At 45.2% G+C, this 25,072-nt stretch overlaps 1 protein-coding gene across 2 annotated transcripts in view; it reads left to right on the forward strand.

The window, feature by feature from the left end:
- The window catches only part of LOC118363159 (zinc finger protein GLI2-like), an 88,930-nt gene that overhangs the window by 2,681 nt on the left and 61,177 nt on the right, over positions 1-25,072 (forward strand). Inside the window, exon 2 of one of the 2 annotated variants that reach the window (XM_052488548.1) lies at positions 12,275-12,397. In XM_052488548.1, the coding sequence (XP_052344508.1) occupies positions 12,341-12,397 (57 nt within the window). In that variant the 5' untranslated portion in view covers positions 12,275-12,340. Of the gene's footprint in view, positions 1-12,274; positions 12,398-25,072 lie in introns of those variants that run through there. The other variant, XM_052488547.1, reaches the window with a different exon arrangement.

Raw genomic sequence — 25,072 nt, forward strand, 5'->3', positions numbered from 1 at the left:
AGTGAAATGCTTACTTACTCTCCCCTCCTCTCTCTCTCTCTCTCTCTCTCTCTCTCTCTCTCTCTCTCTCTCTCTCTCTCTCTCTCTCTCTCTCTCTCTCTCTCTCTCTCTCTCTCTCTCTCTCTCTCTCTCAGAGGTTCCCTTCTTCCCACACAGCAAAGAGTAGTAATTGCTGCCATACCCTCCATAAAACTAATATTTTGGTTTGTTCAGAGAGGCCCCTGACCACAGCAGTCTGCCCTGGAGGCTGTGTGTGTGTGTGTGTGTGTGTGTGTGTGTGTGTGTGTGTGTGTGTGTGTGTGTGTGTGTGTGTGTGTGTGTGTGCGTGCGTGCGTGCGTGCGTGCGTGCGTGCGTGTGTGTGTGCGTGCACTATGGCTCTATCGACAAAGGCAGCATTAACTGTCTCTGTCCTAAGGGGACAACACTAGAACCACTAAAAAACAGTGGCTCACCTCACATATTTTTTTACGGCACAGTCCTTATGGATTACATCATGTGAAGTGAGTCGATTTTGTCAGGTTGGGTAAACTATGCTTTCCTCTGTTTCAGAGGGAAAACTCTGACCGCAAAGTTTGAAACTGTCAGTTTTAATACCATGAATTTTCACCTTTGTGTAAATGGTATTATACCGTTATCCAGCTTGGCTGTTTCTACAGCTTTGGCTCAGACAAAGGCGTGAACATTGTTGCACTATTCCTCTCAACACCACATCACATCTGGCTCAGGTCAAACCAATTGCTATCTTTGGAGGGAATTTGAATATTAATCAAACTTTGTTTAATTCCATTGTTTAACTTAGCCTCCATCAACTATTTATCTGCTCGTTACACTGCCTTGTCTAATATAAGTTTTCTTTCATTTGAAAAAATGTTATTAAAAAAAAGAGGCCAATATCCCAGCCAGCACATAACGTTCTGAGAACCATATGTTTGTTAGAGCTTGGTGAGAGTGTGGTTGTCCTATGGTTATTTTGCGTACAACCTTCCCACAATGTTCTGGGAATGGTGCAGGGTGCCCAGCTAATGCATAACAATCATGTTTCTTAGGTGTGAATTTCAGTACTTCAGCATAACTTTTCTTACATGTTTCCTTATGGTTCTATTTAAGTAATGTTCTCAAATTGTTCCGAGAAAATTCCTGTGCGGCAATTTGAGTAATTCAGCATAACGATTTCTATAGGTTTCGTCATGGTTTTATTTAAAGTCGTGGTCTCAGAAAATGTAGAAAATGTTCCATGAGACCACCACAAGAAAACGTTAGTATCATTCAAAGAACGTTTTAAGAATGTTATTTAAAACATTTACTTTTTCAAATCTCTCTCTATCCTCTATCTTGTTAAATGTGTTCAGAAGTGTTGGCCACGCCCACTAATTGGCCACACTTGATCTTATAAGTGCTTGTTTCCTTTGAAATGAGGTCTGTTTGAATAGACAAAAATGACCAGCTCTGTATGAGTAAAAAAGATTATAGGTTCGAATCTCCCCGAAACCGTTCCACAATAAAAAAACAAATACATGTGTTTGCATGATTAATACTTAAGCAGATTAATTTCTGTCAGAGATCAAAACTGTTAGCTCAAGTTAGCAGTATTTTTAAGTCTTATTGAAACATGTTCTAAGAACGTTAAATTATTATCTTCAAATAACCAATAATAGGAAACCAATAGGAAAACCTTCAGGGAACCACCGTAAAATGTTCCAAGAACTTCCCTGCAACCTAAAAATGTACTTTCCCAGAACAGGCCAAATTTTCACTTCTGTTCTCAGAACATTTAAAAAACGTTCACTTTTACCAGTCAGGAAACTTATGGTTTCATTCCCAGAATCAATGGAAAACCAAAAATGTACGTTCCCACAACTTCCAAGGAATCAAATGTGCTAGCTGGGATGTATCTTGCATTATAAGACCATCTTAACAACACATTCAAATTTTAGCTTTTAAGAGTCTCAGCTCAATCTGTAGATATATACAGGTCATACTTATTTAATTTATTTCGATCAGACTGCCTCTATACTCTCTCTCTCTCTCTCTCTCAATTTCAATTAAATTAGCTTTATTGGCATGACGTAACAATGTACATATTTCCAAAGCTTACCTTGGATATTTACAATATGAAAATAATAAGAATCAAAATTGTCAACGGGACAACAGTAACAACAATATCCAAGGGTCAAAATAACTGAACAATAACAATAAGTATACAGTAGAGTACATGTGCAGGTTGATTGGTCTGTCAAACACTGTCCCTCATCTTATGGCAGGCAGCAATGTAGTGCGCTGCCAACCCACAGGTCTCTGCGTCCTCCCCCAACAGGACTGGTAGCCTACTCTCATCACAGAGGTCTTTGAAACCTTGAACTAGGTTTTCAAATTTGGGGTAATGACACTCTAATTGTTTTATATTTTTTACATTTTCTCAGGAAATGCAGCTCTGTCTCAGGTTTCCTCTACAGGGAGCCAGGTTTTCCTATGTCTACCCTTCTCAATGGCAAGGCTGTGCTCACTGAGCCTCTCTCTCTCTCTCTCTCCATATACAGTATATATATATCTTTCTCTTACTCTATTTCTCTCTCTTTCTCTCCCTCTTTCTTGATTTCTTTCTCTTTCTCTTACTCTACTTTTCTCTCTCTCTCGTGCTCTCTCTTGCTCTCTCTCTCTCTCTCTCTCTCCCTCTCTCTCACATATCTTTGTTTTTGCATAATCTATATTCTAATTGTTATTAATCAATCCCAACCAGTTGTGCCCCTCATACTAAGATACTGTATCATATGCAGAAAAATCTATTTTAACACAAATGCAATTATACATGATGAAAACAGAGCTCCGTTTCATGCAATGGCATCACAGATTACACACACACACACACACACACACACACACACACACACACACACACACACACACACACACACACACACACACACACACACACACACACACACACACACACACGAGAAATCAAAGGTCCGGACCAGAGGGCCACAGGGGACATGGGCCTCTCTCCTCCTCTCATCCTCTGCTCCTCAGTACTGTATTTAATGTAGTGGGACTCTTAGTTCCTATGGCTCTGCTTTGATACACCAGCTAATTCATTCCTGAAGGTATAGCTATAACCCTGATGATCTCTCCTCACTCCTTTTGACAGCAACAGGGTGTGTGTGTGTGTGTGTGTGTGTGTGTGTGTGTGTGTGTGTGTGTGTGTGTGTGTGTGTGTGTGTGTGTGTGTGTGTGTGTGTGTGTGTGTGTGTGTGTGTGTGTGTGTGTGTGTGTGTGTGTGTGTGTGTGAGAGAGAGAGACAGATAGAAATAAAAATGTCCTCGTGCAGTGAAAAGAAGTAAGCAGAATCAACAACACCAACCATTTCAAATGCAGCCTAAAACCAGTGACTGGAGCCAGGGAATCAGTGGACTTTGAATGGTGTCAGAGGGTAAGGGGTCGTTTTGATTTCGCTTAAAGAAGTGCATTCATGATTTGGCCATGGCAAGGGAAGAAACTTGAGATGTGATAACTTATTTGTCAGCGCTGAATAGCTTCAAAGCAGGCAACCCAAATCCTGCCTGTAGGGGTTCTGTATTAGATCAGGGCGACAAGTGATGACATTGGAAAAGAGCTGAAACGCTGCCAAGCCACAGACTCCTTACTGACAGACTAGAGAACCCAGGACAGGGCTTGTCTTACATGTGGTATACACCCAGCCCATGTGTTATCCCTTAGCAATCAATCCCCTTTACCATCTTCTCCCACAAGGCAGCACACTCAGCTCCCAGCTCCTACAATCAGGCGCAGGGTCAGGATCTGGTTGAGGCTCTCCGTGGGCCCTCTGAGGCCTTGCTCCTTCCTCCCTGTTGAAGTCAAGGACTGCATCCTAAAGGGGCGCCCTATTCCCTATTTACTACTTTTGACCAGGGCCCATAGGGTAGTGCACTATATCGGGAGTAGGGTCTCACTTGGGACACAGCCAAGGACTGTCGGGGGAAGTAGCAGTCTTCATCCCGTGGGCCCTCATGCCTTCACACTGAGCACCAGAGCTTCGCTGGGGTCACTGGGCCATTAGTACTGCATGGATTTTAAGGTGAGCTGTGTGTGTTTCACTCTGTTATGCCGCTGTTTGGCAGCTGTGGCTGGTGGACTGGAGAGTGGTTACAGCCATGGCTTAAGGGTGTTTGAAGAGATCTCTCTGGCTGTGGTGTTTCCCTGTCATGGCGACAGCTTCCTCTGAGCAGGAGCTTACTGGTTGGTTAAGAGGTTAATGTTGTGCTAAATAGGGAGATCAGGGCGTTGCTGATCAGGGTGACGTTTTAGTGATGAACAGTTACTCACCCTTTTAGAGCCTCAGCTGCCAACAGCAGAGATGACGGAAGGAGTCCAAACTGTGGCTGTAAAACATGAGGTGTGTAACACGGTTTAACACACCATTTGGCCTCTGGATGCAAAGACAGTGGTGATACCAAGTGGTTAATCAATGCCCACATGCCACTTCACTGTTGCTCAGGGATATGAAGGCCCAGGGCGCAACCCTCGTTGCTCTGGGCAGTACACATAGCGGAGCGAGCCCTGTTTGCTACAGTGAATCTGTGTTAGTCATGCGAGTGCCTCCTCCTCCTCCTCCTTTGCCTGAAGAGGCCTCTATCTCTAGCAGACGAGAGAGGAGCAGTCATTCTTTGGGCTGAGTCACGGTGACAGGCTAAATCCTCTAGTAGGTGGTTTCTCCTCTGAAGTGGAGTTGGAGCCGTAAGCTCAACATCTGTACGACATTGCCAGGACCTGAAGAGATCGCCCACAGGATACTATACTTACAGGCAGGGGATGGTTTCTTATCCACGGGGCTCCTCTCTTCGTCTCGCCTCCTCTCTGCTTCGTCTGACCACAACAAGCCAACCAACCAGTCTCCTCTGATCCTATAGAGAGAGAGAGAGAGAGAGAGAGAGAGAGAGAGAGAGAGAGAGAGAGAGAGAGAGAGAGAGAGAGAGAGAGAGAGAGAGAGAGAGAGAGAGAGAGAGAGAGAGAGAGAGAGAGAGAGAGAGAGACAGAGAGAGACAGAGAGACAGAGAGAGACAGAGGAGCATCACTGCCCCTCAGGACCACTCAGTCTCAGCCATTCTCGGCATGAGGACTGTGACTTTTAGGATTCTTAACTGAATCATGCTTCGTTTCACTTCACTAATGGAAGTGAAACACCAATTGAAGTGAAATAATCATGATATGTATCGTGTGATAGTGAATAGCGGTGATTCAGTGTGGATTCCCAGGCTCCGGTCTGCTCTTATGCGGTAGCAGTGTGTGGGTAAAGTCACCGGGGAAGCAAAGCCAGGGAAAAAAGCCATATTACAACCTACTGTATGTGTTGTGATAATTGTGTTGTTTGCTCTATATCCTGTTAGTTCATATGCCTTGACACCGTGATATATAGGCCTAAGGCTGAGACATTAAGAAGACACAATAAATTCAACCACACCTGTGTTTCATCACATAACCGGAGAGCAACCTCTTTTCGGTGAAGTCCACAAACAGTTACATGACCTACAGCACGTTCAATTAAGTTCATGTTTTTGACATTTTCGGACGACTAAACAACTATTGATTTAGAACCACAGAGTTACCGCAAGTTGCAAAGAAAACATGAGCCGCCGCCACTAATTCCAGCACCATTTCAACTTCAATATTTCGACACCATCAAATCACCTATGCTTAGTCTAATACAGTGACATCTAAAATATACCAAAACCTATTTAGTCCAATCAACGTAAGCTAAATATGATGTGGCTGTCCATGGTTCTGATTTCTGTGTGTGTGTGTGTGTGTGTGTGTGTGTGTGTGTGTGTGTGTGTGTGTGTGTGTGTGTGTGTGTGTGTGTGTGTGTGTGTGTGTGTGTGTGTGTGTGTGTGCGCGAAAAAACACGTTGACTCACCCTACATGTAGAGAAATGCCAATACCATCCTCCTCTCTTTCATGTTGACAGAACGATCTGTGATCTGTGACAATTTTTTTTGTTCCATCCTCTCAGGCCAGGGGCACAATGTTTGAATTTATGGTTGAATCAGAACCAATGTTATAATAATTGGCCAGTATTGAGAATTAAGTAAAACCATAAGTCCAAATCCCTATCTCCATCCATGGCTAATTTAGAAAGGGCCAATTTTAGCTAGCTAGCTAGCCACCGGACAACAACGCAACAAGATGCAACAATTCAAGTTGATTCTGTCAATGACGTATGCTCTCGATGTGACGTGATTGGAGTGAAGCCAAATCCTAACTGGCTTCCCTTGACACTTATTGTTTTGGTTTTGCCAGGACCATTCACGTTTGACCTCTCTCAATTTAGTTCAACGCTGGTTGGCTATTATTATAACTTATTTTTATCAAGGGAGGCCGAATGCTCGCAGGCTTCCCTTGAATTCAATGCTACGGGTGGCAACAATGTCCGTCTCTTTTTTGACCAGACAGCATCAGATAGATGGCCTACACGTACAGAGACAGAGGGGCGCTCTTTCGCTCGCTCGGATGCTTTCTCTGGTGAGATACATTCGGCCTCTTGCAAATTGAAGGAATATTATGAAACACGGAGAGACAAAAGATACATTATTTAATGGTGGGTTTTCGAAAAAATGTCATGGTAAATGTTTTGGGGGATGCCCGGCTTCCCTTGGCGTCCTTGAATACACGCCACTGCTCTTGTGTCTGTGATAGCCCTTGTTGTAATGAAACGTTTCTAGGCTAGAGACTCATCCAGTGACTACTATACTCCTCAGAGAGTGTTCTCAGAAGATCCTTGGTGGGCCTTTTGAGAGGGGATTTCACCTAATTCAAATGGTTTGGTCTCCGTTGTTAGACACAACAACCCCGTTTAAACTTGAACATTTTCTGCATATAGTCTACGTTGCAAACATACAGCGAGCCAAATAGTAAAGATTTTTCATATTCAAACGCCACCACAAGTGATCTCCCTACTTGTGCCAATATTCATAAACAGTATGTGGGCTGCTTTTTACGAGATTTACAAATTTTCAGAAGGGGGGGGGGACATGTAACCATAAATTCAAGAAAGTGCCCGACGCCCGGGCTTCAGTCCCTTCAGAGAGAGGCTCGGTAGTGGGCCTGACTCTGCTCTGTGATTTTACTGCACCACCGTGACCTTTCAGTGTTCAGTCACAGCCATTTGTTTGGCTGACAGCTCGCGGTGTAATAACTAAGCGTGGTGATGGTTTGCGGAAAGTAATACTCTGTGATGTGCCAAACTGCACTCTGCTCCGGTAAAGCAGGAAACCAGCACCTGGAATGCAGAGACATTCATTTTTCAAGACACTGGGAATACCCTTTTCTCTCACGGCCATTTTGAATCCTAGGTTTTATTCTGGGTTTCTCACAAGAAAAATACATGTAAGTCAGAGTAACTCAGAACGACAGTTAATACACCCAGATATTTCTGTTGCTCATAATTAACCATATGATACAATACTTTTTGTCCAAGACTCTTTTTCATACAACTATGGCTAACGGTCTAACGATCATGGCTAATGTTTATGTAACGGATGTGAAACGGCTAGCTTAGTTAGCGGTGGTGCGTGCTAAATAGCGTTTCAATCGGTGACGTCACTTGCTCTGAGACCTTGAAGTAGTAGTTCCCCTTGCTCTGCAAGGGCCGCGGCTTTTGTGGAGCGATGGATAACGATGCTTCGTGGGTGACTGTTGTTGATGTGTGCAGAGGGTCCCTGGTTCGCGCCCGGGTATGGGCGAGGGGACGGTCTAAAGTTATACTGTTACATTTCGTTCATATCTGCTCTTGGAATTAAGACCTTGTTAGTGAAAGGAGGATTAGAACAACAAGAGGAACGTCCCCATTGGTTTAGCTATGAGGGTTGAAGCTGTGTTTTGCCTACTTGAGTTTGCACACAGGAAGTGGACTGGACAGAGGGTTAACTAGATTGTACTGTACTCAATCAATTCTCAGTCTCTTAGAGGAACATCTTTCCATTCCAATCTTATTCAGACAGTCTCCCGATTATTACGCTTCAATGACTTGAAACTACAATGACTCATAAGTACCGAGGCCATGTTAAATACACAGTTGAAGTCTGAAGTTTACATACACTTAGGTGAGTCATTAAAATTTGTTTTTCAACCACTCCACAAATTTCTTGTTAACAAACTATAGTTTTGACAAGTCAGTTAGGACATCTACTTTGTGCATGACACAAGTAATTTTTACAACAATTCTTTACAGACAGATTATTTCACTTATATTTCACTGTATCACAATTCCAGTGGGTCAGAAGTTTACATACATTAAGTTGACTGTGCCTTTAAACAGCTTGGAAAATTCCAGACAATTATGTCATGGCTTTAGAAGCTTCTGATAGGCTAATTGGCATCATTTGAGTCAATTGGAGGTGTACCTGTGCATGTATTTCAAGGCCTACCTTCAAACTCAGTGCCTCTTTGCTTGACATCATGGGGAAATTAAAAGAAATCAGCCAAGACCTCAGAAAAAAGTTGTAGACCACCACAAGTCTGGTTCATCCTTGGGAGCAAATTTCCAAATGCCTGAAGGTACCACGTTCATCTTTACAAACAATAGTACGCAAGTATAAACACCATGGGACCACACAGCCGTCATACCGCTCAGGAAGGAGACACATTCTGTCTCCTAGAGATGAACCTCCTAGAGATGGCCTGCAAACCTGACTCAGTTACACACCAAAATTCACCCAACTTATTGTGGGAAGCTTGTGGAAGGCTACCCGAAACGTTTGACCCAAGTTAAACAACGCAGGCGTCCCATCTAGAGATCTGGAAATGCAAATGCGCTACGCTAAATGCTAATAGTATTAGTTAAAACTCAAACGTTCATTAAAATACACATGCAGGGTATTGAATTAAAGCTACACTCGTTGTGAATCCAGGCAACAAGTCAGATTTTTAAAATGCTTTTCGGCGAAAGCATGAGAAGCTATTATCTGATAGCATGTAACACCCCAAAAACCCGCAGGGGCGTAAACAAAATAATTAGCATAGTTTGCAAACTGCACAAATAAAATATAAAACATTCATTACCTTTGACCATCTTCTTTGTTGGCACTCCTAGATGTCCCATAATCACTGATCTTTTTTCGAAAATCAGTCCATATATAGCCTAGATATCGATCTATGAAGACTGTGTGATAAACGAAAAAATAGGGGAGGCTTTCATAACGTAACGTCATTTTTTAAATTAAAAAGTCGACTTTGATAAACTTTCACAAAACACTTCGAAATACTTTTGTAATGCAACTTTAGGTATTAGTACACGTTAATAAGCGATAAAATTCATCAGGAGGCGATGTAAATTCTATAGGTGTCCGCCTGGAAAAAATGTCGGGATATTTCTCAAAAACATCAGGTCGGAGACCGGAGGGAATGGTTCCCAAATTCGGTTTGACCAAGAATCAAAGGAATCAAATGACAAGACTCTAGACATCGTGTGGAAAGCTGTAGGCACTGCAACCTCGGCCTCATTTAATTCGGTTCTTCTTGAACAATTCCTGGAAGTGGCGCATGGATATTTATTTCCATTTTCAGTGATCAGATTTTCCTGCACTTTTCGATGAAGCGCACGTTCTGTTATAGTCACAGCAGTGATTTAACCAGTTTTATAAATGTCTTGAGTGTTTTCTATCCACACATACTAATCATATGCATATACTATATTCCTGGCATGAGCAGCAGGGCGCTGAAATGTTGCGCGATTTTTAACAGAATGTTCGAAAAAGTAGGGGGTAGGAGTAAGAGGTTAAAGGCAATGCTACCAAATACTAATTGAGTGTATGTACACTTTCGGCCCACTTGGAATGTGACATTTTACATTCTTAAAATAAAGTGGTGATCCTAACTGACCTAAAACAGGGAATTTTTACTAGGAGTAAATGTCAGGAATTGAAAAACTGAGTTTAAATGTATTTGGCTTAGGTGTATGTAAACTTCAGACTTCAACTGTACAATAGTTGAAGAGTAGGAACAGAACACAGCGCATTAAATCTTTACCTTTGTAGATCTAGTAGGGTGGGGGTTTAGAGACACATGGGATATACTCTGTACAAAATTGCTTGAGCTTCTTCTCCTCTCAGAGCTCCTGAAAGGAAATGAGAGCTGAACCGTATTGGAGGGAACTTCAGTTCAAGACCGAGGTGCTAAAACAAACAGGCATTGGTTTCAACACGCAGACAGAGGCTGAATGGGAAAGTAGTTTGAGGAGTTGCTGTTCTTCTGTCATAAATAACCTTTTCTGTTAGACTCTGCATTGTTCGATTTTCACGGTTAAATGGATCATTGTGTGTCGTGTTTAAAGGTAATGGCGGTTAACTATAGGAGGTAGAAGTTCATTATTTCTCACAGCTGTGTATCTAAATCTACTGCTGGGTTTATTATCATGGTAATTAACCATCTCCTAGCTTCTAAAATAATACTCGTCTATTCCCTCACATTTATTTAGCTTTTCAACTTTAATAAAGGTATGGTTTATTGGTTCTACCATCAACAGATTTAGCCACGACTCTCAAAGATAAGACATTCATATCTTGACATAAAGACACACTCATGAACACGAATGCGCACACACACGCACGCACACGCACGCACACACACACACACACACACACACACACACACACACACACACACACACACACACACACACACACACACACACACACACACACACACGCACGCGCACACGCACATGCACACGCACATGCACAAACACACACACTTGACATGAACTGAACTTTTTGTGCCATTCTTGAGAACCCATTTAGTTTTCACAGACTGAGTCACAAACAGTTGACATGGGGAAACAGTTAAACAGACCCGGACAGACAGTGAGTTTGTAGGTCTACATTGTTAAAACACAGTTTACTGCCCATTGAACAAGCTGGGAGGGTTGGCAGGAGGTAAAGGCCTGATGGACAGCTTTGTCTACTGTCTTTACTGCTGTGGTGTCTTTATGAGACAGTCTTGCAAGTGTGGGGGGCCAGGGGCCCTTTTTCTCCACTGATGCTGCTTTGTGGGGAAGGTGGTAAATGTGGCACATGAGAGCACTAGTGTCGTGTCATTCATTCATGCCCCTGTCAGCCAGTCCTTTGGTGTATTTTGGTTTTCATTAGTTAACATCAGTCAGTCGAGGAGAGGGGAGGAGAGGGGAAGAGAGGACAGGAGAGGACAGGACAAGAGGAGTTGAGGAGAGGGGAGGAGAGGGGAAGAGAGGACAGGAGAGAACAAGAGGAGTCGATGAGAGGGGAGGAGAGGACAGGAGATGAGAGGAGAGGAGAGAACGAGGAGTCGAGGAGAGGGGAGGAGAGAGTAGAGGAGTGGAGTGGAGAGAACAAGAGGAGTTGAGGAGAGGGGAGAGGAGAGGGGAGAGGAGAGGGCCCTGGTGACCAACAGGAGAGATCAAGCGTGTCATTTGTTTACCTTGGTTTCCATCTGTCAGTGTGGTGTCTGACACCTGTAGCGTCCCATAGCCCTGGCTCTTCTGTCTCCTCTGCCTCCCGTCTGTCCGGCCAGTCTACGCTGGGGGAAGATACGACCATGTGTCGCAGCACGTCAGAGGAGGGACAGTTTTACCGCTCCTCCTCCCCCATCTCCACATACCTCCCACATACCCCACTTACACCTAGTCTTGGCAGGAGTCTTATTAATAAGACAGCCATTACGATCTAAATACACTACTTGAACACGTTCAAGGAAGAATCTTGCCTATATTGTGTAAAGCAGGTGTTAGCAAACTACAACATCAACTGAACTGAGGCCAGCCTGCAGTGTGCAAATCTGACTGTCTCTCAAACAGCCATCTAAACGAAGAATGACTTGGCAGGCAGCGCGCCGCTTGTTTACCTTTGTTGAACCTAGCCGCTTATCCTTGGTTGCAGTGCAAACATGTCGTGGTTTTGTCCTGAGCGAAGTCTCATTTGAGTTGCTGCTTTCTTCCAGGACCCCAGTGATTCGTGCTACGGTTTGCTGTCTCCAAAGGTGGTTTGGCGTACACTAGCCTGGCTGGCATCCAAGTTGATTTAACTGTGGATCTTTTCATCCAGCGCTATTTGACCTGATTGTTCAGCCTCGCTTGCGAAGAATAATACACCCTTATGTTCAAACGTGTTGCGAAAAAAAACTGTGGATTTCCTCAGAGGATGCGGCCGACAGTATAATGTGTCCTGCTGTATACATATCACTGGCCTACTATGTATACATGTCATACGATGATATGATAATGACAATGCCACCTCATGTCGTTTCCTTCAGAGCTTCTGATGTCCAGAATGGAGACCTCGGCCCCGACGACCACAGAGAAGAAAGGCTCTGGTCTGGATGGAAACGGCTTCACTGACCTCCCGAGGAAACTCTCACCTTCAGCTGTCACCAGAGGTACTGTACACTTTTCTTCAATGACTTTTAAAGAAGAAGGGAGGAAACGTTTTTTTTTGTTTTACTGGAAGGATAAGGGTCCGCCTCTGTTCTTATGTGCACCTCGACTCCAGGTTGGTTTGAGCACTTCTCCTGCTGACACAGGTTTTACTGTGAGGAAAAGGGTCCCTGCATCCCTTACTCCCGTTCACACTGTAAGACTGTCACACCAAGCCGAGGACTTACAGAGACTGACTGGGCCCGGGGGTAAGGAGGAGGTTTGAGAGAGAACATGCACATGAACTATACATATCAAAGATAAAACGCGGTCTTGGGAAAAGTTGCTCTGGGCTCTAATCGTCCCCGATAAAACTCTTCCTGTAGCACCTGGAGCAGTCAGAGGTGACTTACAGTAGAGCTGATAGGAATCAGTAATGTAACGCAGGGCCCTGTTAAAGAGCATCATTAATACTGAACAGGTACTGTAGCATAGCTGCGTGTGTGTGTGTGTGTGCGTGTGTGTGTGTGTGTGTGTGTGTGTGTGTGTGTGTGTGTGTGTGTGTGTGTGTGTGTGTGTGTGTGTGTGTGTGTGTGCGTGTGTGTGTGTGTGTGTGTGTGTGTGTGCGTGTGTGTGTGTGTGCAAGTGTGTCTGTCACAGGGAGAAGATCATAAAGACTAAAGACAGTGACGTGGCTCGATTTGGGGGCATAATCTCTGATTAATGGTTTGTATAACTACACGGGGCTGGCCTGGGAAAGGTCAATTGGCTGTGTTTGTTGAAATTAATGAAAAGTAGCAGTGTACCTCTTTCATCGGGCGGCCGGGAGAGACAGAGAGAGAGAATGCATGTTTTAAAGATGTCAGTGAATGTGTGATGAAAGGCCAGTATAATGAGGTTGAAAGACCTTGTTCTTACCTCCAGAGTATCACACTGATAAATTACTAAAAATGTCTGGTAGAGTAGAGTTGCAGTGGGGCGACATGGCCCTTCCTTCAAAGATTGACAGAGATGCAGATTGACGGCTACCTTTGAAATGGTAATACAACTTCTTGTGATTTAGTGACAATTTTACTGTTTAATGAAGGGCTTGGTGGCCTGCCATGATGAAGAAATATCCATTAATTGTTTAAGGAAGAACAAAGATAAAAATAGGCCATTCATTTTTTTTGTCCCTAACGATTGACATCAGACCCAATTTTTTTGAAACCTTCTATAGACCTCAAGTTTGTTTTCATAGCCTTGTGGAGTTTGCAGAGCACGGCCCGTTAGTCCAACAATAATTGAAGGATTTTGCGTGAGAATATGGAAAGACAATTTGAGTTGACAAAGAGTTCAAATAGTAGGGGTCTATAAGGGCGATTCTGTGATGTCCTAAACGTCTACTAAGAATTCTTGCTACAGAATCCAGTAGTTTTTCTTCTAATTTAATTCAGAGTGAATCCTAATTCTTTAACCTATCAGAAGGGCCAAAGCTAATTCGTTAATTAGACCCATTTCAAGATGTCACTGATAACTTCAACTAATACACATGTATGAGGACACTAATAACACGGATAGTTTTGTCTTTGAAATGACGTTCAAGACTAGTGTCCACCGCGATGAGTAGAGACAGACAGACAGAGAATACATGTTTTAAAGATGTCAGTGAATGTGTGATGAAAGGCCAGTATAATGAGGTTGAAAGACCTTGTTCTTAACCTCCAGAGTATCACAGTGCTGGTAGAGCAAAGCTCCGTGGACAACATGGCCCTTCCTTTAGAGATTGACAGAGATGCAGGTTGACAGAGGTGCAGGTTGACAGAGATGCAGGTTGACAGAGATGCAGGTTGACAGAGGTGCAGGTTGACAGAGATGCAGGTTGACAGAGATGCAGGTTGACAGAGGTGCAGGTTGACAGAGGTGCAGGTTGACGGAGATGCAGGTTGACAGAGGTGCAGGTTGACGGAGATGCAGGTTGACAGAGGTGCAGGTTGACAGAGATGCAGGTTGACAGAGGTGCAGGTTGACAGAGATGCAGGTTGACAGAGGTGCAGGTTGACAGAGATGCAGGTTGACGGAGATGCAGGTTGACAGAGATGCAGGTTGATAGAGATGCAGGTTGACAGAGATGCAGGTCGACAGAGGTGCAGGTTGACAGAGGTGCAGGTTGACAGAGGTGCAGGTTGACGGAGATGCAGGTTGACAGAGGTGCAGGTTGACAGAGATGCAGGTTGACAGAGGTGCAGGTTGACAGAGGTGCAGGTTGACAGAGATGCAGGTTGACGGTGATGCAGGTTGACAGAGGTGCAGGTTGACGGAGATGCAGGTTGACGGAGATGCAGGTTGACAGAGGTGCAGGTTGACAGAGATGCAGGTTGACAGAGGTGCAGGTTGACGGAGATGCAGGTTGACAGAGATGCAGGTTGACGGAGATGCAGGTTGACAGAGGTGCAGGTTGACGGAGATGCAGGTTGACGGAGATGCAGGTTGACAGAGGTGCAGGTTGACGGAGATGCAGGTTGACGGAGGTGCAGGTTGACAGAGGTGCAGGTTGACGGAGATGCAGGTTGACGGAGATGCAGGTTGACAGAGATGCAGGTTGACGGAGATGCAGGTTGACGGAGATGCAGGTTGACAGAGATGCAGGTTGACGGAGATGCAGGTTGATGGAGATGCAGGTTGACAGAGATGCAGGTTGACGGAGATGCAGGTTGACGGAGATGCAGGTTGACAGAGATGCAGGTTGACGGAGATGCAGGTTGACGGAGATGCAGGTTGACGGAGATGCAGGTTGACAGAGATGCAGGTTGACGGAGATGCAGGTTGACGGAGATGCAGGTTGACAGAGATGAAGGTTGACGGCTACCTTTGAAATGGTAATACTACTTGTGATTTAGTGACATTTGTATTATTTAACGAAGGGCTTGGTGGCCTGCCATTATTAAGAAATTAAAGATGAATTGTTTAGTAGGCTAAATCAATCTAGGACGTATTTTACATACACTATAAATGGGACATGAATCAAGTGGGACTTTGTTTTCAACAACTTGTTTCATGTCGACATCTATATAGTTAATTAAATTCTATTTTATCTCCAGCTAACTCACTCATTTTGTATTGCTCTACAATTACTTAAATCATATGACTGGCCATGAATAAGCATTTCTAATATGGAGCTTGGAATGTCTGAACAATGGTTCTTTTGTCGTGAAGGAACATGGTTCCAGACCTGAGCCTTCTGGCAATTAAGAAATCGTTTGATCGCCTACGAACCCGAAAATCCTAATCTGTTAATGTGATCACCCTCTCGAATGTAATCTCAGTATGCCTTCCTCAATGGAGCCAATTCACACACGCTGAGGTCATATGTTAAAAATACTCTCGGCCGCAGCGAGCGATAAGAGAGGCCCTTCTGTTTGGGCCAATCGTCTTCTGTGGATAAGCTCCCTCAGCCCCGTAGAGAGGGTCTTGAAAGTAGGTTGATTTCCCTTTCAAAGGGGCCTGGAGAGAGGTAACAAGGCAGGCCCCCTGTGCCACCCCACCCTCTGTCTCCTCCCGGCCCTGCTATAACTATGCTTTCCCCTCTGGTCTGCGATGGCTCAGGTTCTGCTGGGTCTCCTCTGCCTGGTACTGTGTTCCAGGCTTGTGTCTCTCTCCGTCCCCCCTGGCTGCGGATCTAAAGTGGAGCTGCTGTGTTAAACCCGCATCCATCGGCCTCTCTCTTCCATGAACTCCTTTACCCTATCACCATTAGAATAGTGTCACGGTCCATATTTGAATCGTAAAAACACCACGCACTCACACCCTCAGTCCAATAGAATCCGGTCTGGGTAGAACCAGCTTACCGAGTTACAGCTTCATAGGTCTCAAAATCTGCCAGCACACCAAGACAGGGCAATTACTTATCTCAATAACATGCATTATTATTCCTGTTTGCCAGACACAGATAAGTGAGTATGCAGTGTGAGCGCAGCCAAAAGAGACAAGGTCCTTGAACTTAAAAAGCACACATTCCCGAGCAGAACCGCCTCCTGCTTTGGAATGAAAAGTAGACCATTGTAATATACCGCCTCTGTTCCCGGCGCTGTAGCTTTATTGTCCGTGTGTAGTTTACTACGGGCTGGTGGATCCTTGTCAGCTAAGTCGGGCCCACCTCAGAGGACCAGACATGGCCGACCAGCCCCATTATAGAATCCCCCCTGTTTTATCCTCCTGTCTGCGTTATTTATTCACAACAATATCTTCTCTATCAGAGGACAGGGCTAATGCAGAGTTTTAATATGTTATTTACGCGCGAAAATAAAATGTAAAAAAAACAAGCGCTCTATGCGTGTAGACCGGAAGGGTGGGGGTGCAATGAATGGGCCGCTCCGCTCTCCCGTCTTTTATATCAGAGTTTAACAATCTGGATTGCTAATAGAACCATTTATCACGGAGCGGTCATTTATTTGATGTGAACATGCAGGCAGCCCAGGTCTGGTCTCCGATCCCAGAGGTCTATGGAAATGGGGGATAGCGTCGACACGTGCACACATTGGATCTCAAGTAGGAATCACTTTGTTTACAATGGGGGCCCAGGTGCACCGACCGATCAGCCTGGTCTCTGTCTGGTCCTGTTGATGGGGGGGTAGTTGCTGCTCCTGTCCACAGTCTGTATTTTATATTGGTGGAAGGACCAGGAAGGTGATGTTAACTGGACCTATAAAAAGTCTGGAGTTGAACTTCTGGACTGCAGCCCACGTTGTTTACTGAAGCATGGCTGGCCTCACTTTCTGTGTGTGTGTGTCTGTATGTGTGTGTTCGTTGGTAACTGCCGGGCCTGGACACAGCACAGCTAACCCTCACCACTGGGCCGTGCACAGGGTTTTGGTTCAATTTAATGAATTGAAATGAGCTCCTGTATTTTCTGTGACAGCCCGCATCTGTCTGGTTAGCGGTTATAAAGGCTGCTGGCCCGGGCAGACCGGGTGTATAAGGTTTATGAGGTTTCATGCATGACTTTTATGATTTCAAATCCGTTTCATAATTTGCAAGGCATTTACAGACATCATACATTGTCGAAATTGTGCTGAGATTTTCGGGAAGAGGTGAATATTTGCCTTATAATGTTATTCAACTCTTATTGATATGTGTTGATAAATATAATTTTGTTATTTGAATTTAAAAAATGTAAAAAAGAGTTGTGCTTCTACACCTGCATTGCTTGGTGTTTGGGGTTTTAGGCTGAGTTTCTGTACAGCACTTTGAGATATCAGCTGATGTACGAAGGGCTATATAAATACATTTGATTTGATTTTGATTTGATTTGTATGCTGGTGAAATATAGGAAGGTCTGTAACAGGGGCTGAGAAGCCGGAAAAGAGCAACGTTTGTTTTCAAAGGATTAAGCTATTTGTATACCTTTCTCACGTCTCTATCCATGCTTTCTAAACTAAGCCATGGAGGCCAGAGCTGGCGCTATTCTGCTGGTAATGTTTGATTCACTGGCTTTGGTGGCTGGTGACATACATCTTGCTGAGAGTGAGTTTGTCATTGGAGAGGGTGATTGATGTGGCGCGGCGAGCGCCTCTCGGCCCCCTGGTTCTCCCCTGCAACGCTCCGGCTCTTTCTGCTGAGTCGGGCCGCCCGTAGGGAGGGTGCCAAGTACTTAGCACCTCCCGGTCTGGCCCCCTGGACCCGGGGCCAGGCCTAAACAGAGTCCCACAGCCCCCACAGGCCAGGCCTAAACAGGCTCAGAGAGTCCCACTGCGCCAGAGGAGAGGAGCGGAGAGGGAGAGGAGAGACCAGGGACAAAACAATGAGATATATTTTCTTCTGAGCCTGTTTCCTCTTACAGACGATGACTTATGCCTTATGCCTATGTTATTCTTGAGGTAATGAACAGAGGTAATGGTCAATGACAGACGGCACTGTTGTAGCTATCTTTACTGGGCTAAACATTGCTGGCTGTTAAAGTGCTTAGGTCCTATCATGCCTTAGTTGGTATGAAGGTGGCGAGAGCTAACAGTAACATTATTCAGATTGGATAGGAGAAATGAAATCCCAGACCCTGGTCAATGGGTCCTCTGCTCGATGGATGGAGATGGAGGATGGGTCTGGGCTGTGTAAATAGTGTTTTAAAGAGAGTTGTGTTAGCGATAAGGACGCTTTCTTTATCACCTCCTTGATGTCTGGTCCGAGGGCCGGGGGCTGCCTGGCTACAGCAGGGAATAATTGATGGGGGCTGAGGCTGGATCGAGGATGTACGGGCCCCAGCCCCCGGCCCCCACCACTGGCTCCCTCTGCAGCAGCAGCACATGAGCTACTGGGGGACAGGCAGGGAGCACTCGGGGGTCAGGCCGCTGGCAGAGAGAAATGCGGCAGAAAAGGCCTCTGCGTCCCCCAGTCCACCTCTTCCTACTAGTCCAAAAGGACGGCCACTAACTCTCTCTCTCTCTCTCTCTCTGTCTAAATGAGGCCTTCTCAGGGAGAGTTCAGAGAGGAGAGACAAGCCCCCTGACACTGGGAACTAAGGTTTACTTACAACTCAGACAGACTGGGATCTCTCATTCTGAACATCCTTGTGGCATTTTATATCCATATATCCATATCCAAAAAATGCAATTAACAGTGAACAGTAACATATACTGTGCTTTTGAGAGAGGATAAAGAAACAGGAAGTCATACTGTATCGGTAGTGTCTAATATGAGCATGTACTGATGAAGAAGTCAATGGAATGAATTACAGTTGGACATTTTGATCTGGATTTCCTCTCGTTCCAGGTGGGTCATTTGTAGCTGCTGTGCTCTCAGGTAGTAGTGGTCGTAGTCTTTCAATAGAACGTACAAGTTCTGTACATTTCTGTGGCATTTTTTTGTAAACATTTAGCTAGTTGGCTTTCCAAGATGCCGTCTTCCTTCTCCCTTTTATGTGAACTTGGATCTGGGGGACTGGCTAGCCATGAAGATTAGGTAGACTAAGTGAAAACAGAAGTGTTTTCTTATTTTTTTTACAGGCAGGGCAGTAGATTGCCCAGATAAAACCTACTCTCTCTCTCTCTAGATATATACAGGTCATACTTATTTTATTTATTTCGATCAGACTGCCTCTATACTCTCTCTCTCTCTCTCTCTCTCTCTCTCTCTCTCTCTCTCTCTCTCTCTCTCTCTCTCTCTCTCTCTCTCTCTCTCTCTCTCTCTCTCTCTCTCTCTCTCTCTCTCTCTCTCTCTCTCTCTCTCTCTCTCTCTCTCTCTCTCTCTCTCTCTCTCTCTCTCTCTCAAGAAGTTGTTTCTTGTTGTGCTGGGATATGCTTGTGATTAGAGCGAGTTAAAAGTTTAAAGATGAATGGCCTAGATACTCAAGATATCAGATATATGTTATGTTGTGTGATTTTTGTTTCCCTCAAGCGAAACAGCTCATGGAAACAAAACCATAGCCACTGCAGCTGTATTGAATGTCTAAGACTGTGAATTATTTCAAAAGGTGAGACCTCTGTTATTAAAAATACAACTATGCCAAGGTGACAATAGTAAACTATCAATCTAGGTATTGTTAGCTGAAGGCTTGTTTTTCCAGTTTATCACTGTGAATAAAGAGGAGCTTTCTAGACCTTCTTAACGGTCCCTGTAATAATGCGTATCAAACAATACTTGTCCCATTGGTTTACTTCTATTCCAAGTTCAAAGTCTAATGTAATAGTGAGCTTTGGGCAACAGCGTCTATCTCTCAAATCCATTAGACTTAGTTAGCATGCACTGAGCACCAAAAACAACATACTACATTCCTGGAGATTTACAAGTGTTGGAAGAGAGGTTGGGAGAGGCTGAAGAGGTTGAGAGAGGTTGGGAAAGGTTGAGAGACGTTGAGAGAGGTTTTGAGGGGTTGGGAGAGGTTGAGAGAGGTTGAGAGAGGTTGGGAGAGGTGGAGAGAGGTTGAGAGAGGTTTTGAGAGGTTGGGAGAGGTTGAAAGAGGTTGGGAGAGGTTGAGAGAGGTTGAGAGAGGTTTTGAGAAGTTGGGAGAGGTTGAGAGAGGTTGGGAGAGATTTTGAGAGGTTGGGAGAGGTTGAGAGAGGTTTAGAGAGCGATATATGGATGCTTCAGAGGATTAAGAGTCTAACTCCCCCACTTGTCCCCCCCTTCTTCATCTTCTTCTTCTTCTTCTTCAAGAAGCGGCATACCATTCCCAGCAGGTTCTGATTTAGCGCTGCTTTCCCTGCCGTGTGTTGTGTTCTTATAAATTCAAATGACTGCCCTTGTAGGCTGCAGTACAGGCCCAGTGAGCTACCCTTCTCAGACAGAGAGGAGAGGGTTCTGCAGTCCAGAACATGGGAATCTGCTGCCACTACCAATGCTCCAGTGATCCCTAGCCCACTGCTCTGAGTTAGGGATGCAGCCCAGCCCTAGACTGCCACTGTTAGCTTACTGTCTGACAGTGTAGCCACAGGGCCTGTGGATTACCCAAACCATAATAAACAGATACAGGGGAAGGGGAGCATGTGGGAAGGGAGACAGTACACACACACACACACACACAGACACACACATGCACACACACTGGACCGGGGACAGCTAGCGTGGTGCACGCCTTGTGTAAACAGATCAGGGCGTGGGACCCTAGCGAGGGGCAGACGGGTCATCTGGGCTCAAACCAGACTGACTAAAGTTCTCATAACGGACCTCAGCTTAGACACATCTGCCCTCCGCAGAATTAAGACACAACACGTGTGTGTGTGTGTGTCCGATTAGCTCGTAACCTCATACGGTCAACTGAGGTTCACTTTACCATGACGCTGTGTGTTTATCTGGAACATGGAGTCTTCATTGCAGTGGGCTGGGTCAGTTGCTCAAAGAAGAGGCAAGCTGAGGCTACACCTCTCCCAGCCTCTCCCCAGACAGAGCCTCTCAGAGCTCCCGCTCCGCCTGTTCAGTAGTTAACTGTTGGGGTCAGGACTGGAGCACCAGGCAACAGGACAGCAGATGTACTCATGTGGTACTGATCTGTGATACTCACTCATCCAGAAGAGAACACATCAGGAGTTATTGAGCATTGCACATCACTGTGGCTGCAGCAACAGTCTGTGTTTCAGGCGCTTTTGTTCGTGTGCGGGTGCTTGCCCTGCTGCACACATTGCTCATTTGCATGGTGAGGGGAGGATACATGGGGTAAAGGGGAAGAGAGTGAGAGAGAGGAGAGGAGGAGACAAGAGGACAGCCTTGGGTGAGTCCTGACTGGGCCGTGCGAGACACCATCAGAGTGTTTGTGTTGTGGTGTAATATTGCTTTGTTTTTCTCTCCTCCTCTGTTTTTCTTCACTCGATCGTGTTGTGTTTTGTAGACATTACCCTGCCAAGAGTAGTCTGGCTGGCAGCCAGTTGTCCCTGGGCTCCAGGTGAACCCTCCCTGCCTACATTAGTCAGTCAGGCAAGCCTCACCCTGCTGGGGGAGACGAGGAGAGGAGACTCCCAGGCGTCTTGGCTCTGTGAGGGCCGTCACGGCTGTGCCAAACCCCCAAAACAAGCTCCCGTCCTCCCACATCATTCTGCCTGGTGGTGCTGGTAGGATCAGTCTGACAATGCTAAGTGTGGAGTGGATCCGTTCACACCTTCATGCACACTACAAACCTTCATGCACACTACAAACCTTCATGCACACTACACACCTTCATGCACACTACAAACCTTCATGCACACTACAAACCTTCATGCACACTACAAACATTGAGGTTAATACAGTACAGTGAGGGGAGGAAGTCTAAACATACACATGTATCACGTTAATGCAAGTCATTTAAAAAATGTATTTTACCTTTATTTAACTAGGCAAGTCAGTTAAGAACAAATTCTTATTTTCAATAACGGCCTTGGAACAGTGGGTTAACTGCCTGTTCAGGGGCAGAACGACAAATTTGTACTTTGCCAGCTCTGGGATTTGAACTTGCAACCTTCCGGTTACTAGTCCAACGCTCTAACCACTAGGCTACCCTGCCGCCCCATGAATGAATTAGGGCTCCCTACATTTTGTTAATTGGACCTGAAAGAGTTTCAATTCACTTGATAACTGAGTACTTTGAATAGGTTGTGGCTTGACCCAAGTCGTCGATTAAATCCCCCGATAATTTTACAAAGATTAAAATGAACAAATAACGAAATGCTTATTCATTTAAGCAATGATAATAAAGGCCCAAAGAGTTGACGTGGAAATATTGCCCATCCCAGCATGGGCCCGTTCCTAACTCCATCTGACAAAAGAGAGAGAAGGAGGAGGGAAATAGAAGGAAAGAGGCGGCAGGACATGAGAAATCTGTGGGCTGAAGCAGAGAGGCAGAGAGAGAGAGAGAGAGACACAGGAGACTGGATGGGTGGGTGTGGAGCAGGGTGGCGAGTCGGAGGGGGTTCCGTTTGGATCAACAATGAGACCCCCTCACATCTATTCAGGCCTCCTGCTTCAGTTGTCCATCATAATGACATGTGATTTTGTTTGGATTTAAGACTGGTTAGTGGTAACACCAGTGTTTCCCATGCGTATTCAGCCCCATACAGTGAAGAAAATGTAGCTTCTATGAAGCAATTTGTCTTTGTAATGTTATCAAAAAGGAAAATATGAGCTATGAGGTGGGATATTGGATATTTCATTAAATAAATAAGGTCATTTTTTGGGACATGTATCATCAACTCCTAGCCACTTCAGTTCCCTCAAACTCCTTTTTTGAGGCATTACCATTCATAGGAAAATAAATATTGTAGCAAAGAAATGTGGGGGGACCTTTTTCATACAAAATAATAATAATTTGTCTCTTTTTGTGTTTCAGTTGCAATATTTAACTGCTTTAGTAGTAGTGCAACAAAGTTGACCTATTATCACACTGCTTAAAGGGATTTGAAAGAAGAGAAGGCGGACTAATTGCCTTGTGACTACGGAGACAAACAGCTGGAGATGAAGCAATAACATCTCATTAAGACAGTCAAGAGTTTACTACGCAAATCAAACCTCAAGCGGGGATAAAACACCACAGCAGTGTATTTGTCCGCTAATTATGAATCGTTACAAAAAATACCAGGTTACAGTACATTTATGGATTTTAAATCAAATATTATAACAGTCAAACCTTAGGTGTTCCACCTCTGTTAAAAGGTATTGTATTTTCAAAATTGTTTTACTGTAAAACCTATAACACGTCCAGTCCACATTAACAAGTGCAGGTGGTTAAATTCCCTGATTGAGACGTACATTCCCTCATAAGCACAGCGAAGTCAACGGGCCCCTATTAGCAAGCCGTATTCTCTCTCTGAGAGAACCAGAGAGAATTTAAAAAGACTTCAATAAAAGGCTCTTAGTAGGAGTAGGAATCCAGACCAAATCCAAATGCATATTTACTATACATTTCTTGAGCACACAATTCAATGCTCTCACATACGTGTATAATGCACACGGATAATGTCAAAGCAATCATCGGATAGTTTAGTTCATCAATCGAGCTGTAGTCCACAGAACAGGAACACCCTTGCAAGTATTGGAACTTCAAGTCAGTCAGTCTCCAAAGTTACAGCAACACCCCAGTAGAGCTGGGAAGTCCCACCAACCTCCAGTGGAACTGACAGAACTAGACCCCAGTAGAGCTGGGAAGTCCCACCAACCTCCAGTGGAACTGACAGAACTAGACCCCAGTAGAGCTGGGAAGTCCCACCAACCTCCAGTGGAACTGACATAACTAGACCCCAGTAGAGCTGGGAAGTCCCACCAACCTCCAGTGGAACTGACAGAACTAGACCCCAGTAGAGCTGGGAAGTCCCACCAACCTCCAGTGGAACTGACAGAACTAGACTCCAGTAGAGCTGGGAAGTCCCACCAACCTCCAGTGGAACTGACAGAACTCGACCCCAGTAGAGCTGGGAAGTCCCACCAACCTCCAGTGGAACTGACAGAACTAGACCCCAGTAGAGCTGGGAAGTCCCACCAACCTCCAGTGAAACTGACAGAACTAGACCCCAGTAGAGCTGGGAAGTCCCACCAACCTCCAGTGGAACTGACAGAACTAGACCCCAGGAGAGCTGGGAAGTCCCACCAACCTCCAGTGGACCTGACAGAACTAGGCCCCAGTAGAGCTGGGAAGTCCCACCAACCTCCAGTGGAACTGACAGAACTAGACCCCAGTCGAGCTGGGAAGTCCCACCAACCTCCAGTGGAACTGCCAGAACTAGACCCCAGTAGAGCTGGGAAGTCCCACCAACCTCCAGTGGAACTTCCAGAACTAGACCCCAGTAGAGCTGGGAAGTCCCACCAACCTCCAGTGGAACTGACAGAACTAGACCCCAGTAGAGCTGGGAAGTCCCACCAACCTCCAGTGGAACTGACAGAACTAGACCCCAGTAGAGCTGGGAAGTCCCACCAACCTCCAGTGGAACTGACATAACTAGACCCCAGTAGAGCTAGGAAGTCCCACCAACCTCCAGTGGAACTGACAGAACTAGACCCCAGTAGAGCTGGGAAGTCCCACCAACCTCCAGTGGAACTGACAGAACTAGACCCCAGTAGAGCTGGGAAGTCCCACCAACCTCCAGTGGAACTGACAGAACTAGACCCCAGTAGAGCTGGGAAGTCCCACCAACCTCCAGTGGAACTGACAGAACTAGACCCCAGTAGAGCTGGGAAGTCCCACCAACCTCCAGTGGAACTGACAGAACTAGACCCCAGTAGAGCTGGGAAGTCCCACCAACCTCCAGTGGAACTGACAGAACTAG

This window comes from Oncorhynchus keta, chromosome 30, assembly GCF_023373465.1.
Source record: "Oncorhynchus keta strain PuntledgeMale-10-30-2019 chromosome 30, Oket_V2, whole genome shotgun sequence".
NCBI classification, from domain to species: Eukaryota; Metazoa; Chordata; class Actinopteri; order Salmoniformes; family Salmonidae; genus Oncorhynchus; species Oncorhynchus keta.